The sequence below is a fragment of the Leptonotus elevatus genome, chromosome 2 (assembly GCF_054856555.1).
Source record: "Leptonotus elevatus isolate MCC_2025b chromosome 2, RoL_Lele_1.0, whole genome shotgun sequence".
Classification (NCBI taxonomy): Eukaryota; Metazoa; Chordata; class Actinopteri; order Syngnathiformes; family Syngnathidae; genus Leptonotus; species Leptonotus elevatus.
This window is the reverse complement of record NC_141240.1, coordinates 16548607-16567514: the sequence shown is the minus strand read 5'-3', so window position 1 is coordinate 16567514 and position 18908 is coordinate 16548607. Positions and strand designations below refer to the sequence as shown.

The 18908-nt window shown below is 37.7% G+C and overlaps 2 protein-coding genes across 2 annotated transcripts; both read right to left on the bottom strand.

The window, feature by feature from the left end:
* Positions 1–383: 383 nt before the first annotated feature.
* LOC147178608 (interleukin-17 receptor D) lies at positions 384–11300 on the bottom strand. Its single transcript, XM_086068521.1, has 12 exons — positions 10971–11300; positions 9312–9396; positions 8484–8642; positions 7415–7533; positions 6989–7112; positions 6161–6199; positions 5832–5977; positions 5453–5527; positions 5187–5247; positions 4850–4978; positions 4600–4775; positions 384–1937 (listed from the first exon to the last, which is right to left on the bottom strand). Exons 1-12 carry the CDS (start codon positions 11298–11300, stop codon positions 1452–1454), a joined length of 1929 nt encoding a protein of 642 aa, XP_085924647.1. The 3' UTR covers positions 384–1451.
* Positions 11301–11379: 79 nt separating this feature from the next.
* On the bottom strand, positions 11380–18744 carry fam50a (family with sequence similarity 50 member A). Its single transcript, XM_086068524.1, has 13 exons — positions 18480–18744; positions 18285–18369; positions 18042–18141; positions 17777–17955; positions 16322–16398; positions 15475–15541; positions 15289–15350; positions 15121–15197; positions 14450–14504; positions 14286–14334; positions 12246–12316; positions 11971–12081; positions 11380–11568 (listed from the first exon to the last, which is right to left on the bottom strand). Exons 1-13 carry the CDS (start codon positions 18588–18590, stop codon positions 11560–11562), a joined length of 1053 nt encoding a protein of 350 aa, XP_085924650.1. The 5' UTR covers positions 18591–18744; the 3' UTR covers positions 11380–11559.
* Positions 18745–18908: the final 164 nt, after the last annotated feature.

The window sequence follows — 18908 nt, the reverse complement described above, 5'->3', positions numbered from 1 at the left end:
TGTCGTCCTTGACCACATATGAGAGCATTACATGATTATTGTTTTAAGGGCATGGTGGTATCGCAAGCCTCACATGACTTCTGAGATTTGAATCTTGGCTTTCCCGTGTGAAGTTCATGCAAGTTAGGTTGATTGTATACTAAATTATGCACAGGTAAATCCAAGTGTGAATACTTGTTTTCCTATATGTGCCCTATGATTGACTGGTGACCAATCCATGCTTTTTGCCCTAATTCAGATGGAATACCTCAAGATCACCCACAAACGTGAGGATAAGTGATACGGAAAATGGATATACTATATCATGTTTGTGTTACTTATAATCGTGTTTTTTTTAGGAATCGAAGGATGGTGATGATGTGATTGGCACATGACACATTGAATGCACCCCAGAAAAACGTTTGAAAAAAGTTGTTTAAACTTAATTCGATAGATGTGTAGAAAATCCATCCATCCATTCAAGAAATTACAAAATAAGTCATTTGTATACATTACAAATATTGTCTCCTCTATACTTACGTACATACATATGTTTCACATAGGATCTTGTATACCGAGTTATATAGCACTCACAAAATGCATAATGCACAAACAGTCCCAAGAGTTTTAAGGACTTTTAAAGGAGAGCCCATTTTAGTGGCATGATGTGATGCACAAGGACTATCGTACAATGGAAAAATGAATCTGTCTGAACAGCATTTACAATATCTTAGTACTATTTGATTTGTTAGTTGAAATACATGGATTACAATCAAACAAATCAAAGTTAATGCGAGTACTCTGTCTATGGAACACAAACTCGACTTGTACTCACAACTTCGAAAAACACAATTCACACGTTCATACTCATTATTTGAATATTATTATGGTACAGTATATATGACATAGTATAATATATTAATTTGATAAATAATTATACTGCACTGTACTTTGAGGTTATAAATATTCTTCCACGTACGGCATTAATAGCTTATTCACAGAAATCAGTAATCACACCATAGTTACATAATACACATGCTTCTAAATAAATACAACAGCAAATGTTCTTAGAACACTTGTTTCTGATTATGTTAGTTTAAACCTTTGACATAACCTTTGGGTGCACATATCTAACAATTCATAGCATATATTTCTACATATGATTTAGGTCAAAGTGCACTGCTGAGGTAGAAATATATTATTGAGGGGAGACGTCAGCTATGACAGTTTAGCTTCATATATACTCGTCTTTGGGTGCTTTATGAGAAGTTAGTGGCATAGAATAGACCAGACTTTTTTTTTTTAAATAGGCTCAAATCATATATACTGTATAATATAAAATTCCATATGGATATATTTTTTTATGTTTGTCTGTGTGTAGAATTTTGATCGGATTTTGAGTCAGCCAATAAAGAAAATATAGGCTATCCTGTATATCAGCAGGGAAAGAAAAAAAGTTTTCCTCCTAACTGTCAAATATCTTCTTTGTTTTCCTTCACCGCCCTCTCAGAGTCACGGATCGCCTGCTGCAAAGCCTGTCCAGCGGGTGACATGGTTAAATCTTCCTCTGAGATATTGTTGATCTTTACATAGCGGCCTGGCGTGTGAAGTCGAACTTGGTGGAGTTGGGAGAAAAGCAGCAGCAAGTCCGCCGTCAACCTGTAGTGGAACACCAGCCCCAGTTCGGTGGGGATATCCGTTTCCTCGGAGTAATTAAAAATGGCTGCCATGTACTTGGAGAGATCCTTGCCGCTAGATTTGGCTCGGCCCACTTCCGCTCCGATGAGGCTGACCATCAAATCAGAGCCCAAGAGGCCCTGTGCTGAAGGCCCACATTTGCGGCACAGACCCTTGGAACAAACCACCAAGACAAAGTCGCTCTCCCGGATTCGGCGGCAGAACCACGTCATGCTTCCCTCTTCAGCCAGTCCCAGAGAATCCCAAAGGTCCAGACACACCTTGAGGGGGGAACAGAGAACAGCTAAAATCACACTGAGAGAATGGAACAGACGTACACGCTCGCAAATTTTTTTTTTTTTTACCACAAACTTTACTATTTCATTCATTGGTACAAAAGGAATTGTAAATCGAGTTAAGTGTTGTAAAACACATTTATGTGTACTGTATTGTATTTTTAGGACTTGCTGTCTTACTGGCTATAAAACCAGGAAATGGGCGTGAGTAATGTAGTTCCTTGCCACATCACTTAAACGCCGAGATCTACTTCGGCCTGTGTTTTAAAATGACCTCGTAAGAGGTTCTGAAGAGCAGTTTCAAGTACCGTATTTTCTGGATTTTAAGTCACACTTTCTTAAATAGGTTGGCTGTTCCTGCGATTTATACTCTGGAGTGACTTATAGGCTACGTGAAAAATTATACGGGTATATAATTTCACAGACAGCAACAAGAGGGCACCCTAGATTTACGAACCGCAGAGCCTTTGATAGAGATAATTTGGCCAACTTGGGCTGTGTCCGAATGTCCACCCTTTTCCCCTAACCCCTCGTTCACTTCAAAACCACGCACTATATAGTGGCCTAATATGCAGTGCTCCCATTGTGTTTGGCGATTCGAACAGCCAGCTCACTACTTTCTCCTCGTCGCATATCACGTGACCACCGTACCTGTCATGACGCACGGCGCATGAATCTCCGACTATTTATTGTGAATGAAAATGTTTTAAAACTGTACTTTATTTCCGCTGTTGTACACATTTTCAATTAAGATTAATTAATTATTTTTGTAGCATATCATTTAATGCATCGTTTTTTTCATACTCGCAATTCATTGTGGTCTATATCAACCCGTTTGAGTGAACATTGATGTTCACTACTTTTCAGAGTGCATTGTGGGTAATTTTGAGTGCCCTACATTTCCGTTACCTGCACATTTGGACGCCTCTACAAAATGCCGTGAGCCCTCTGTAGGGCACTATATAGGGAGTAGGGTGCACATTCGGACACAGCCTCGGTTTCAGCAGGGTAACAAGATGGCGTCCGTATGTCATGTGACCAGCAGTTGACCAATCACAGCGTAAGGCTCTGACGCACCGATATCTCCTACTCCTTAACAATCAAATATTTAAAGAGTAAACGTTAGCTTACAAAGACAACTGATTGAACACAAATACCCCCCAAAAGAAACATAACTAGCCTTCCAAGATGACGTAATGTCTGTTTTTGGTCAAGTACTGTAGTTTGTAAAATAAATTACCTGCAAAAAATGCGACTTATGTATGTGTGTGTGTGTGTGTTTTTTTTTAAACCTAATTATAAATTGTTGGCCTATAGTGCAACTTATAGTCCGGAAAATACGGTAACCAGCCCTGAAAAAGTGTCATGGAAAACAACCAGGGTTGTGCAAGGCCATTTGGAACCACCACAACGGTTTTCAAAAGTCCCCCCTCAAAAAAGAAAAGAACATTAGCAGTTTAGCCGTTAGTATAAACCTTGAATTTTTAAAACCGTGGCGTGGTAAACCGTCAAACCGGTAATCAGCCCATGCCGACAGCATTGCCGACATTGCTACGTTTTCAAAAATGTATTTTGCATTTAATACAGTGTTATAATTCAATAGCTAATTAACATGGTTAAATAAAACATATTGATCAATGTATCAGTGTTTTATGTATTAAACTAATCTCAATTCAATTGTAGTTGGTTTTATTGCGCTTATGATGGGTTTGGGGAAGTCAAATCAAATCTTGTTGCTAGCATGTCAAGTAAAAAAAGTATATTTGTTGATCTACGTCACAAACAAAAAAGAAGCTCTAAATGAAGTTAAATAACAAGGAATTAAACAAGCTGAAGACATATTATTGACAAATATAAAACAATACGGTCATGGTTTTGGTTAGTTTTTTATTTGACTTTTGTCATGGTTCAGGTTTAGTTTGGGTTCTGTTTGATGTTGTCAATGTTTCTTTAGTTTCTGTCATGATCCGTGTTATGCTATGTTTTCGTTGTGTGTCTCCCTTGTCTTGTCAAGCATTGTCCTGCCCACCTGTGTTTGCCCGCCCCTCCTCGTGTGTCTACCAATCAGTACCCTCAGACACTTGTCTCGCCCAGCTGTGTCTCATTATGTCATTAGTGTGTTTCGTCATTATTTTCCTCCTGTTATGCTGTCATGTTTTTGCTCTGTCGTTTCTCCCACGTTTCGCCCTGCTTGCTTATTTTTTTTTTTACTTCATTGTTTTGTTGCCCAGTCAGTACTTTGTTTGTTTCCTTGTTTTGTTTTATTAACCTTTCCTTTGGATTTCATCTCTGCCTTCTTGCTGTGCTTCAAACGCATTTGGATCCTCCTCCGCGTCACATCGCGACACAATACAATAAATCAGTAGCTACCGATAATAACTTTTAAAAGTTTTAAGTTCCAAAGTTTTTTTTTTTTTAATACAATGAATCCTGGATGATGTGTTTGTTGTGTATGTTGTGGGTAAGAGTACTGCCATTATCCTGGAATGTAGGCCTACCTAACTGGTTGCTGCCTCACCATTTTCTTTCATATGAAAGCACATTCAGTGTTACAAAATACATCCTAATCCACATTACATTTATCGTCAGAAGTTAATCAATGATACATTTCTGTGGCATGCTGGTAACAGAAGTTCAAGTCTAATACCTGAGTGGCCATGTGTTGCTGCATGAAGGCTGCGAGCTTCATGACTACATTGACGTGGGCGGGGCCATCATTGCTGCTATAGCAAATCAGAAGACGAGGGGGGCTTCTCCGGTTGTCAGACAGTATCATCACTTCCTCCTGGGCCTTTACTTCGTTCAAATGCGTATTTATCAATTCTGAGAAAGAGGGTATATACTGTATTTACGGACTGCTCAACACAACATGCCAAAATAAAAAACAGTTTTTTCACCTGATTTGATGTAAGGCTTCTTTATTCGAATGCAGGGCGTCCACTTGGAAACAACCAACACAACTACACAAATGGCAGCAAAAACCACAGGAAGCACCAGAGTCCAGCTGGGAGACGCCGAGGCAACTTCTGTGGGTAAGAAAGTGTTGTTTTTTTGTAGTTACAAGACACTTTGACCTCAGCATTGAAGTTATAGCTCAATTAATTTCTTGTTGTCTTTGTCTCCGATACTAGTTGAGGAAATATGTTGTGGCCCATGTTAACGCAAAAATAAAATCAACATTCACCATGTTAGGTTGCATCCCCATTTGAAGGTGATTAAACATCAAACACATACCTCGGCGCTCGACCTGAAAGTTGAATAATTTCCTGACAGCATCTATTTCGTTTGCAGCTATCTGTAACATAAAGGTCACCGAGATAATTATTGTTCTCATGGGTATTTAGTGGGAAAACAAAGAGAATGTTAGGGCATACACTGTATATCTATTGTAGGTCTACAGTCCACCCATCAGCACCACTAAAGCAATTGTTTTATTGATTACTACATTAATCTAGATATTATGCATATCTGTTCCATTTCGGTCATTTTTTTTTTTTTACCTCGCATGTGTAATTGCTTCCTTCTTTGAGGTCTTTGAGCTCAAAGCTGTGGTGTGTCCGGTTTCTGGAATAATTCTAAAGAAATATACATTGAATAAATAGCCTAACATATACACAGTATATACAAACATGCACATTTATGCACCAAAAAATAATATGTAATAAAATCCAATGCTATAATATGGAAAGGTTTTGGTTCCCGTATGGTGCAAAATATTTGAAGTAGCTCTCAATACATGTGACATATCAAAACAGAGTGTTATCATCTTTGTATCAGGAGAACTTTTGCTACAGCTCTTTCACCGGATCTCTTGAGATGGTGCATGTGTACCTAATGAAGTGTCCCGTTAGTGTATTTGGATGAAACAAAGTCACTCACAGGTGCTATCTCCGTGTACGTGCTCTTGCCATTTGCTGAGCAAAATGAGAAGTAGCTTGTGATGCCCAAGTTAGGAGGCGCCAGGTTGAACGTGACCGTGATCACGGTCGCTCTCTGCTGAACGTCAACGTACTTCGGATACCAGTCTACAACCACAAGCAACGGTTTTACATTCATGCAAAATTTACTGTGAATGTAACAGTGAAAACTCCAAATATGAACACCATCTGTGTTGATACATGGGTTGTATTTTTAGGGTACCATATTTAACTTTATCATAATTTCTTTGTAAAATGTGGAAAACTGAAGCTGGGTCTTTGTATCCTCACCTGCTTTACACTGCTGAAATTCATTTTTCTCTGCACATGCTGCAAAATCACAATAAGCAGTCATTACTAAAATGGTGTGTGATGTATTTGACTTGAATTGCTAATAAAGGATTGTGAAGAAAAGAGAGAAAAAAATCAAAGATACGCAAAGATATTAAAAATCATATAAAACAAAAAATATGTTCGAAAAAAAAGGAGTAGAAAGAAGTAAGCACTTTTTAACTCCTACCCCTATATAACTTAATGAAACATTCTCAAACAATAAGACTCAAACATAATTCAAAACACAGTCCTGTACATTCACATAAAGTCACATAAAAATACAACAAAACAAAGCAAAGCTTTAATATTTTACATTTTGTCTGTGGCACTATAGGCATTAATGATTTATTTTAGTTTTTCTTAAACCCCGATAAGGAAGTACATAGCTTCAGCTTATTATCAAGACTATTCCACAATTTTACACCCAAAACTGAGACATATCTGTATTTTACTTTAGTCCTCACCATTTTTTTTTAACACTATTAATTCCCTTTCTACAGCTTTTTTTTATTAATTGTTCCATGTTTTCTCCTGTGCAAAATATATTTGTATAATCAGCAAACATTACAAATTTTTATATATTTGAAACTGTGCAAATATCATTCAAATAAATTATAAATAACTTCGGTCCCAATACTGAACCTTGTGGTATACCATAGGTCACTCTTCATGATTTATTTTTACATTTTGAATCCTGTTATTTAAATAACTATTTAACCATTTGAACGCAACACTTCTAATGCCATATTGTTCAATTGTTCAAGTGTACGTGTGTGCGCGTCTTACTGCGTGTGGAGAAGATCTTGCTATGATAGAAGTGCTCCCACCTCTCAGGCACCGGCAGAGCCATAACAGTAATGGCATAATGGGACCCAAGGGAGAGGCCGGGAAATGGGTCGGACTTGTAGACCTGCAAGGGGACAAATGCTGTCATAATTACTAGTTCATTTTAGGAAATGATATTCATCATACATTAAGTAGCATAAGGTATCACCACCAATCAAGTTATCAGAACTTTAACGGTTTCATATATTGACTTGTCTGTTAAATGGATGCATCTCCATTGTTTGGACATCAACCAAATGAATATGTTTTGAATTGAACAGGAACAACATATTTTACAAGCAGTGTATCATGATTCTGGTGACGTAGAAAGACATAAAACATGTAGAAAAACAACTTCAATGCTTTTGTTGGCCATGTGAAAAATACCATTTGAGCGTGAGAAGTTGAGAGTGTGAGGTTTCGCTGGAAAAGAAAGAGCTGACAGGCAGCACTGGAACCTGCCAAGGGCTGGAGGGTCACCTGAAAGCCTCGCAGGAAGGCAATACCTACAGTAAAGGAAAACATGCTTTCAAAAAAAAAAAAATCATAGAAGCCCACAATGCATTCCGCTAGGCATCTTTTGGATCTTCTCATACACTTGGAAGTGTTCCAATGTTAACATATGAGAGCTAAGTTGTGTTTTTTCAGAGCGGGCATGGGCGGGGGGCTTTTGTGCTCAGGGGCCAAATCTGATTTTTGAAACAGACAGACGATCCAAGTCATTTGTAGCTGAAGTAAAAACAAATAAACAAACAGGCATACACATTCATTATCATAAAAAAAATCTAATACATGTAATTAAAATCACTAAACTACTTTTTTTCAATGAAATACAACCTTAAAAATGCATGTATAAATGTGTTAACTGTATATTTCTCATGTTTTACATTATTATTTAGAATAAATCAATTAACTAATTATCTAATGATGAGATGAATAAATGAGGCCTAAAATACAACAAATATTGCATGACTTTTGAAGTTTTTTAAGTGGGCCAGAAAGAATATAGTGGGCCGTAGGTAGCCCGCAGGCCATAGTTTGCCTATCCATGCTCTTCTTGGTGGGGAAGTCAGTGATTTACAGCCTAAGCTACCCTTTGACAGAAAACGCCATAAACTCAAAAAACATTTTTGGCCCATGTTGGGAGCTCACACGCTGTTCTAAACAGAAAAAAATATTGAAATGAAAATGTGACCTGTGATTTAAAGACAGAAAATATATGATGAATCTGGTGTCAAATCATGCATGTATATTGTTCTAAAGTGTAGTATATCATACATAAAGCTACAGTAATTTAAAGACTGAAATAAATCATGTCCAAGTCAAGCGGGCGGAGGTGGTTCAGTACTGTCTGACGTGATTTCTTATTTAAAAGCATACACACATATACACAGCTTTGAATACTGTATGGGGCCAGATGGGGTGTATGTGTGTGTTTAGGTGTAGGGCAACACACCATATTGGCTTGGCTTCCAGGAGATGACGACAGTGTCAGAATTGGGATCCGGATCAGGTACAAAATCAACGTGCACGTCAGTGGGCGCTTGAACGTAGTGCTGGCAGATGCCAGGGTTCTCTTCACCCAACAGATCAAAACAGGGCCACGGAATGCAATCTAAGGAGGGAAGGTAAAAAGACAAAATGGTTAGACTTTCACATTTGGAATATTACAACCATTTTCACTTGAAGAGCCAGCATTTCATCACAGTTAGCATTTACGGCACAGACACATGCAATCATATAATAATAATACTACTACAGTGTGGATTGACCTTTTTGATTGATGTATATTTCACATTTTGTATCGTACTGTGACGTTGTGGAAGAACCCAATTGGGAACTGGGGTTGAAAATTAGCAGCAGCTAAACTCCATATGCATCACATCAGCTACAAGCTTGTAACTATGTTTGACTTCATTGTTCCTGTCAAAGACTTACTACTACTACTACTAATAATAATAATCAGTTTGGGGAGAAATGTAGATGCATATAAAGGTAATTTTATTTGTTGTGTGGCAGTAATATAAAGAATTTATCTAATAGTCTACTCGCCATAATGGCAGTAGTACACATTATAACTAATTTAACCTTCGACGTCGACTTTTCTTTAGAGTTGTCATTTTGGGACTTCACTTGGGACTTAAATAGTCATACTATTTCCACTAACTGACAAAACACAAACTGTAAAGTATTGAAATTCACAGTACAGTATAAAGTACAACACAGCATATGAGCTTCAACTGTATTGATGTGTGAAGAAATGTACAAGAAGTGTCCGACTTACTTCCCAAAATACTTTTGGACGTATGGCCCAGAGCTTTGTTGACATCGTCGCTGCTTATTCTGCAGTAGTCACACCCGGCTCCCCCCTGCGGGTGACAGTAAAACAATATAGTGTAAGTGGATTCTCATTTAGCGTTGTAGTGTTTTTTATATTCCAGGAATAAACATTGAGACTATAAATCACAACTGTCATGCAACAAGCTTCTTAAATAATAATAATAATAATAATCTGGCTTCGAGTAGTCCGGAAAAATACCGATTCTTGTTTCCACAACACAGAACTAGTTTAGCTGTCAAGTTGTCAGGAGGCAGCAGCAGCTGGAACGTCTTTGAAGAGTAACAACTCTCTTGCACGCAATCATTACCCCAATTAAGCTGTAGCCATGTTAATGTAGGTTCATTTTCACATTTGTTGTGGGAATGTACATCACAAAGTGCGTACCAACTGCCAAACAGGCAGGAAGTATGTTTTAATTTGACAATGTGGCATGTTCTCAGATGGTCTCATTTCCTGATAAGAAAAAAACGGACTGATTAAATATGCAGAGATTATCGTCAGTCTACTGAGAATAATAAATAATGGTACGACGGCGCATTAGGGCCACGTATAAATATATTTTTTTAGAGGGCGGGGGCAATATTCCGAGAAAAAAACTCGCAAATGTGCCACTTTATAAACTTGCAAATTTGCGACTTTATATAGTGGCAGATTTGCGAGAAAAAAACAAAACAATTTACGAGAAATACATGTAGCGTACTACTCGGCTGTTTGTGCCAATACTTTTCGGTCGGGTTTCTAAATAACAGGCAAGCGACAAAGATGCCTCGCTTTGTGAAGGTCCACACCTGGACGATCAAGCATTTATGTCAATTTGTTTAAATGTATATTTACTTGTACGTTTATGTTTCCAGAATGATTATTTACAGATTCATACATTTATTTATTTATTTTTTACTAGTGTCTAAATTGATATGTCGAATCTGCTGCTCTCCGTCATTCACTTGCATTTACCTATGGTATGCTAGCATCTGATTAGAAAGAGTTAGTTAAAAAAAAAAAAAAAAATATATATATATATATATATATATATATATATATATATATATATATATATTTGAGTTTTATCCACTTCAACTGACCAAGTCATTCAACAAGCAATAGCTTGAACAAGATGCATCAAAAATTGAAAATGTTAAATATTCAGTTAGATTTTATACAACAAATGTCATGCAATAAACAGTAACTACACATTAGAAATATTTTCTTAAATATCTTAAATAATGCAAAACAATACTGAATATGAAATAATCATTGAAACATCACATTATAAGTATACAGGGCCACCACAACATGGCTCAAATGGCTTAATGTAGGACCCTGTATTTATTTGATAGCATAGATAATTTTGTCAAATGAATAATAGACATTAATATCATTCCACTCAAATTGAGCACCGCCACTCACATTTAATCCGAAACAAACAAAAAACACACGTCTTGCTGGAAAGGGTTTTACATGTGTCATTCCTGTCAGTATCGGCAGTGTTTTTGTTTAAATACACAATACAATAATATGTATTTCTCAACATTCCCACCATTGTAATTATTTTAGTCTTGGCATAAAACAATAACCTTAACAGAGTTGTGCAGGGGGTCTCACCTGGCGGATACAGCTGAGGTTGCAGTCTTGGGGTGAGATGGATGCCGTCAAATTGTCATGCGATTGGCCAAGCCAAGCAGGAACCAGGACCTGGCAGAAGATTAGTGCTGCCCTCCACATCTTCATGTAACCAACATTCGAACTTCCACAAGTCATCCACAAGTCAAACGCATGAGGGTAACAAAGCAGAGCGCAGGAAAGATAGCGATGTGCACACAGAGGACCTCCAAGTGTTGTGAGTGAGAAATGATTCAGGAAGGAGAAGAGTGTGCAGTGGGCGTGGTGTCTTGAGGCAAAAGGCGGAGGGAGGTTTGTGTGGGGTAATCGCATGCGCCTGTCATAACAAATCCACAGCTGACTAAAACCTTGTCTTCATGATTACAGCCAATAAGGAGCAGTAACATCCAAGTGTCGTGAGAGGATCAATTTAATCAGAAATATTTACATTTACAAATGCACGTTTACATGGGAGACAATCAATGTTTGAGGTACGTTTGGGGGAATAAGCATCATGATTACAATTTGAGAGTCCAATTGTCGAAGGGTGCAAGAGAGATATGCTATAATACAGCAGAAGTTCTCTGCAGGCTCACCGGATCTGGAAAAACACAACAAAATGGAAAGAGGAGTTATGTTGGAACGCCAAGCAAACTGCCAATTTGCAGCAGTCGGGCAAGTAACCAGACCGGTGTTGCATTGGAGTTCATAAACGTGCCAAAACACAAGGTGCGCCACAGACAGGAATGTTGGGGAAATATGTCCTTTTTCTTTTCTTTTTTTTTTACAAAATAAAGGGCAAAAGTAAGAAAGGAATGGGATTGCTGTTTTCTTATCTACAATGGAACCTCTAAAGTCAGACGCCCTCGAAGTTGAACAAAACGGAACTTCAGCATATCAGCAAATTAAGAACATATGCATGGTTTTGGCTTTTTCATCACGATTTTTTTTTTTTTTTAAGTAGTAACAACTCCAACAGCCTGTGTAGGAAAACAAAGCTCACCGTATACTTGTCCCATTTCTTCTCTGGGTCATACGGCTCCCAGCGGCTGGCAGGAAAGATGTGCTTGTTCTTCTCGTACCAGCTCCTTAGCACTACTTTACCTGCATGAGACTTAAGGACAAGAAAGGCAATTTTACTACTACTGCTGACCACATCAGGAACTCAAACCACATCAGGAACTTATTTCAAGTTTTGAAATGAACCGTTTTGTACACCGAGATGAAATAGAAACACAGATAACTATTACATTACAAGATGCTAAGGATTTTCTCTACCTCATCTTTCTCAACAGTGGCGTCGTTGACCAGGCGGATATCATCGTGGACGTCAAAGCTGAAGAGAGGACCTGTTAGGGTAAAGACAAATTGTCAAATTTGCCTTTGCAAAGATGATATTGCTGAAGTTCGAGAGGTATTCATTTAACTATATGGTAATTAGGATGGTTTGATACTTTGCAGTGGTGTAGAACTGCACCGTATCATACTGTTGCTTAGTTCAAGAAAGTCAAAACATTTTAGGAGCAGCTCTTAATGTGATCTATACAAGTGGGGATTTTCATGTAATGGAACTTTTAACTGAGGACCCATGTTCTATGCCCTTCTGAGCCCGAGCAGTTTTTATTAATTGCAAGTGTTTTGTTTGGGCAGTCACTGTGTATACGCAACATCATCAATCGGCGTCATCTGTCAATTTACATTACAGGCAGATTAGATGATATCTGGATCGTTATCCCATTTTTTCCCAACGATGTTTTTCTCCATACTCCTGATTGAGACCTCATATGGACCTTTTTTTTCCTATCTTTTGCTTGCACTGCCAAGATTCAGGTTCCAAACATGGTTGACTTCAGCCATAGAATTCAGGTGTTAAAAGAGGTGGTACTTGTACAGTAACGAAGGGCTTGTACTTTGTTACTGTACTTAAGTAGAGTGGAACCTCGGAGTTTGAAGGTCTCGGAACGCGTACAAATCGGACTTCAACCAAAAAATATGAGTGAAAAATGCCTCGGAGTTTGAACACCCAAGCAAAGCCGAACGTACCTTGAATGGGTAGCCGAGTGAAGCCGAGCAATGCCGAATGCTCCCGTTGCGGTCATTTTGATTTTTCTACGACAATTTTCTTCAACACGGGCCCAAAGAAAGACAGCGGTGCCAGTGGCAGCAAAGAAAAACATACAATGTTACGAACCACAGTGGATGTATGAAGGAGATTATCGCACCGTTGTAACTACCGTGACTACTTTTGTAAATACTGGCACAAGGACCCCCCCTTAGCTGTTCAACAATGTGCCTGACGTTAAGAGCGCACGCAAGGACCTCATAGTAGTCTAACAATATGCCCAATGTAAAATAAACCATTAAGGCAACGTAGCATTTTTTATCCACTGATCCCAACGCACCACGACAAAAAAGGTGAGGTATTTTTTTTATTGTGTAAATACTGCCGGGTGTACATGCAAAAAACATAAATAGAAATTAAAATAGGATTTTTCTGTTTTTGGAGCTTGGGAACGGATGAATTGCATTTACATTATTTTCTGAGAAATTTTTTTCACAGGAACGAATTATGTTCAAACTCCGAGGTACCACTGTACTCTACTTTATCACTTAACTGTACTTTACTTGAGTATTTTTTATTCTGGTGACTTTTTACTTTATACTTTTCAAAACGTAAATATCTTTACTGCTTACATTTAGAAAATGGGGTCGTTACTTTCAAGGTGCGTGACGACACAACGTAAGACGCGCAAAGCTCACCGCGTCGTGCACCGGAAACCAGACGAGGCGCTAATCAACAAGCACATGCATGTTTGTCAATATTGAGGAAAGTGAGCTCCCAAACGCCGCCAGATTTAACGCGTCTCACAGCGAATGGATCAGGAAGTTGTGATCGTGTTCACCGGAGGACAAAACATAATTTACAAAGCATGTGAGCTGTCAGTCATCTCGACTGCTAGTATTTTATCATCTGGGAGCTAGTAGCAGTGAGCTAAAGTAAGTCAATGTTTTATATCCCAGTCTCAAGTCTCCCACACTTTTGCTAAACTTCTCACCGGGAAAGAAAAAGGAAACGTTTCTGTTGTGGTTGACACGTATCGTCGTCCTTGTTAAGAAAAAAAAAAGTGTGTAGTACAATATCCGGTCATTGTTTATACATACTCCAAGTAGTTTGGAGTGCTTTTGAATGTTGTTGTTTTTTGCTTGTTTGCACTTTTCTGTACAATTTTCAAAGTTATGACAATGTTGACAAAGTAACAGCACTTTTACTTAAGTACTGAACACTAGTACTTTGGACATCTCTGTTTGTTAACTTACCCGATTTGCCCCTGGCTTTGGTCACGATGAAGTCGTAGAAGCTGTGGTGCTAAACAAAACAGAAAGAGGCATTGTTAGAATTCCTAAATATTACATGTGTTATCTTTTTTCCTAATAAAGGTATTTAACGTCTAACCTAATGAAGGAGCACTTGGGATACTTACATGCGGGATTATCAGATCTTCTTTAATATACATCAGCTGCTCGACTCCAGCAGACCTGCACAGAGAACAATGCTTTCAATTTCAGAAAATGTCCAATTTTCCTGAAATCACCTGACATTTCTGCAAACAAGAGTTGAACAATTATGAAAAATGACCCAATTGTGATCGTTTTTCCCTCCAAATATTGCGATTTAATATGTGACTTTTTTTCAAGGTCTATGCCCCAATTTGTTCTGTATTACAATAAACGATATTAGATTTAATTGACATCAATGTTTTATAAAGGCAAATGAACCACAAACTAATAACTAAACACTTTATCTACTTTTGCTAACTTACCAAACATGTTGACTTGCAGTTAGGTGTTCACTACGACAACTTCAATATGACAACATTAGATTACATCAATAACGCAAACAACTCTGATATGCACAAGTGGACCGCACTTAATTACCAGTAAATACATAAATAAAATTTACATAAAAATAAAAAAAAGCAATTGACCGAAATGAAATTGCTGCCTTTGTGATTTGAAAATTGCATTTCACTACATTGCGATGCCAATTTGAATTTCACAAATTGTAAAACAGAGATTCAAAAAGGAACGTTTTGATATCTACATGTACCATTAACAACAAAAATCTGCAAAAACAGTTCCAAACTTCTCTGACCTGAGCTCACTGAAGTCCTTCCTTAGGACTTCCAGGGCCCTCTGCAGAAAGTTCTGCATAGTGTTTCCCTTCTTCATCTGAACGAGAAATGACAAAAATGGAGAGCGTGAAAGCAATGAATAGACCAAAAACCTTTTCAGAACTTTTTCATCGTGGCCCATGCGCCACCTTGACAGTCTTGCGATGGCCCGATCCATCCCAGTAACTGAAGGTAATCTCAATCTCCTCACCTGAAAGCAACAAATGAAAACCACAAGATTAACGTGAATGTGTGCAAAAACTGTATTGGGCAAAACTAAAAGTAAATAATCCTCCAAAAAGTTGATTTGTGTTTTTGTGCATTTTGACACTCACTCTTGATCTTTTCTTGTTTGAGCTCCCACTCCTGCCTGAGCTCTTCTCTGAGACGATTCTCCTCCTCCTGGACACCAAAAGAAAATAATTCATTATAAAAGAAACACTGTGAGGTTAAGGATTTTTAAGACCTATATTTGTACATTTTAAATACTATCATACTGTTTTAATGATTTGCCCATAATTAACTATCCATTGCTCACTTTTCTGTAGAGACTCTAATTCACTCACTCACTGCCATTGACGGCTATAGACGTCAAAAATTCATTTGAACTATTTCTATTAGTTTAACATTTTTTCCCCACTTTTGTTAACAAGAGTATGAAAACCTAGAATTTTTTCAGGTATAAAATTTGTGATTAATTGTGAGTTAACTACTGAAGTCATGCGATTAATTACGATTACAAATTGTAATCGCCTGACGCCTCTAATTATTTTTTTTAAATTACGTCAGGCGATTACATTTTTTATTTTTAATTAATTGCATGACTTCACTAGTTAACTCACGATAGTTCACAAATTAGATTTCTGTTCTAAATGTACAAAAAAAAAAATAATTCTAGGTTGTCATACTTTTGTTAACAAAAAATGTTACACTAATAGAAATAGTTCAAATGAATTGTTGACGTCTATAGCCGTCAATGGCAGTGAATGAGTTAATTAACCCTTTACATTTTCAAATGATCATTTTTACAAGAAGAGAAAACTACAATGTCTCATCACTGGCGAACTACATTTAGAATCTAACCTGGCCCCCCTCTGGCACCATGTTTTACACTAAAGGTTTTACACACCTATTACACCATTATACAGGTACAGTACAGCACTCTTTTGTATTTAACCACACCTCTCTGTCACGATCAGGAAGGAAACTTGTGTCCACATCTGGATTTTTTCCAAGCTTCTTCTTCTTTACAGGGACATCTACAAAAGCAAGATGTCTTTATTTACAGACCAGGAAGAGGTGTGTATGACGGAAGAAAAAAATAAATAACATTGTGCTTCTATTTGGGCTGCACCTATCAAATACATATTTTAGAGTCTAATTGCATTGAAGGGAAAAGCACGAGACTGCCAAAAGACGAAAAACAGCATACGAACACAACAATTGGGATACAGAAATAAGTGTGAGAACATACACGCTGGCTCAACGGGTATCAGAAACCAACAGAAAATCACTAAACAACCACAACAACAATTTTTTTTTTATACAAGTACCTTTCTGACAGTAAAATGTTTCACACATATTTTATTGGATCACACTTAAGTGTTCTGGTTTAAACTAATGATCAAAGGTTTGCAGTCAGAAATGGGGTTGGGGGGGGGGGGTAAAAAGAAAAAACTGTGTTTTTGCTGGACAATAAATCGAATTAATTCGATACATCGTCATTTTAAAAATCTAATCGTTAAAAATGTGCTAAATCGTAAAACCGAATTTTGTCTTTTGGATTATTAAAAGCTGTTACATTCAAATGTTTTTCTAAGTTGCAATTTTGTGGCAGAAGGCTGGATGGGTGGTTTATAAGACATGTTTACGATAGCTACCAACTACTAAATTGTGGCATTTAAGAAAAAACTATGAATGTTAAGTTTATGTTAAAATTAATTTAGAATCAGTATACATTATTGTTGTCTGAACAGTTTGTATAGAAATTATTTTTGAATAAATGAAACCTATTTCGTATAAATCGTAATTGTCCTGAATGTCTGTAAAAATCAAGATTTTGTTTTTTGGCCATATTGCCCAGCCCTACATGAAGATAGTATACAATTATTTATAAATAAAGTTTAGACATTGCTAACGTGGTAAAAACGTGCCTTTCCAAGTGACCCCATACTTTTTGAATGGTAGTGTATATGTACAATTGTATGTTTTCAATTTCGTGAAAATGTCTGGGCGACCCTGAACTTTTGAATGGTGGTGTACCGAATTTGTCTAGTTTTGATGGCTGCAGACATCTTTAACCAGATTCACAGAATTACAACAGAATAGGGATGCTCCGATCAATCTGCCACCGATCATGATCGGCCAATGTTCGTGAAAAAGTGTGTGATCGCCAATGATTTAAGAAAAATTGGTAGCTGTAACAATAAAATATGTATTTTTTTACACTGAATACGTGTAATCGGTATCAGCTGAGCACACTCATGAACGATCGGCATCGGAATCTTAAAATGCTGATCGGAACACCCTTACAACAGAATGACTGTAATGTAACAGAAACACAAAAAGGCAGACAGGACTAGGACTGGGACTTGATCCGCAGCACTGTGTTTTAACCATCGTTAAATTAGAACTCACATTCCTGCTCTTCTTCTTCTTCCTCCTCCTCCTCCTCCTCCTCCTCTTCCTTTTCATCATCCTCTTCTTCGTCATCATCATCATCATCATCACCATCATCTTCAGGATTAAATGACAAACTGGCAATCTTCCGTTTCTGTTCTTCCTTTCTCTTTTTTTCCTTCTGCTTCTCAAGCTTGCTGCAAAGAACGTGCCAAGCATCATGCGGCGAACGAATGGACATAGCATCATGAATATACAACACATTAAACGCTTTTTAACTCACAGCTGGAGCTCCTTGGATTGCTCCTTCTTTGCCAGCTGCTTCTCACGCTCCTTCACAAGAGCCTCCTGCTTGGCTTTCATATCATTCAATGTCACCAGACCTAATCAAGACATTAGAGATGAAAACATATTTACAGCACAGTACTATTTTTGGGGGGGATGAATTTGCATGTAGAAGTTTTAGAGAAGGCATGAGTGCAACTATGTCTTTACTTGGTCGGTAAATAATGAACGATTCACATACCAACTGTGCTGGACTTCAACTCTGCCTCCACAGCGTCATAGTGAGCTGAGAACTTCTTGTCGATGTTGGACTTCACCATATTGTCCTGCAAGAAGGATCCACACAATTTGAAGAAACAGATAAGTTGCCTCATACAGTAGATAGAACATTGGAGACTACATTAATGGCTATTATCTACGTGTAAGTGTTACAAACCTCTGCAATCCTCTGTTTCAGTTGTTCAAGTTGTTCCCTCTCCTTTTCTCGTTTTTTCATCAGCTGCATTGCTCTCCCAGCCTCGCTGGCGGCTCCTTTGTATTGAGCCATGTTGTTTTATTCTTTATTGAATGTTACGCCAATAAAGGTCGAAAGTGCAAATTTCAGAAAATGAAAGATACACGAATGTACTAAAAAAAACGAAATGTTTTCCGAAATCTTGGAGCTGACTTTCTTGCGGAACACAACAACAAAAATGGCGACGGCGAAATGCATGCTGGGTACACGAGTTGCCTTTACGTGCTAGCGTTAAAGCTCGTAATTATGAAAACACATCGAGTTTCTTCATAACATAAATGGTTATCATTCGAGGAATTTCTGATTTAAGAAAATACACTTTTTTTCAAATTTTACTTTTATTAATAGTTC

Bases quoted from the DNA above. Each gene is read 5' to 3' on its own strand.
- fam50a (XM_086068524.1), bottom strand. From the start codon at position 18,590: ATGGCTCAATACAAAGGAGCCGCCAGCGAGGCTGGGAGAGCAATGCAG. The intron at 16,399-17,776 runs GTGAGTTCTAAT...TTGCTTTTGTAG, and splicing joins AGAAGAAGAAGAGCAGGAAT to ATGTCCCTGTAAAGAAGAAG. The intron at 12,082-12,245 runs GTAGAGAAAATC...CTTGTCCTTAAG, and splicing joins CCACTGTTGAGAAAGATGAG to TCTCATGCAGGTAAAGTAGT.
- LOC147178608 (XM_086068521.1), bottom strand. From the start codon at position 11,300: ATGCGATTACCCCACACAAACCTCCCTCCGCCTTTTGCCTCAAGACAC. The intron at 6,200-6,988 runs GTAAGACGCGCA...GTGATTTTGCAG, and splicing joins CAAGATCTTCTCCACACGCA to CATGTGCAGAGAAAAATGAA. The intron at 5,978-6,160 runs GTGAGGATACAA...TTGTGGTTGTAG, and splicing joins ATTTCAGCAGTGTAAAGCAG to ACTGGTATCCGAAGTACGTT.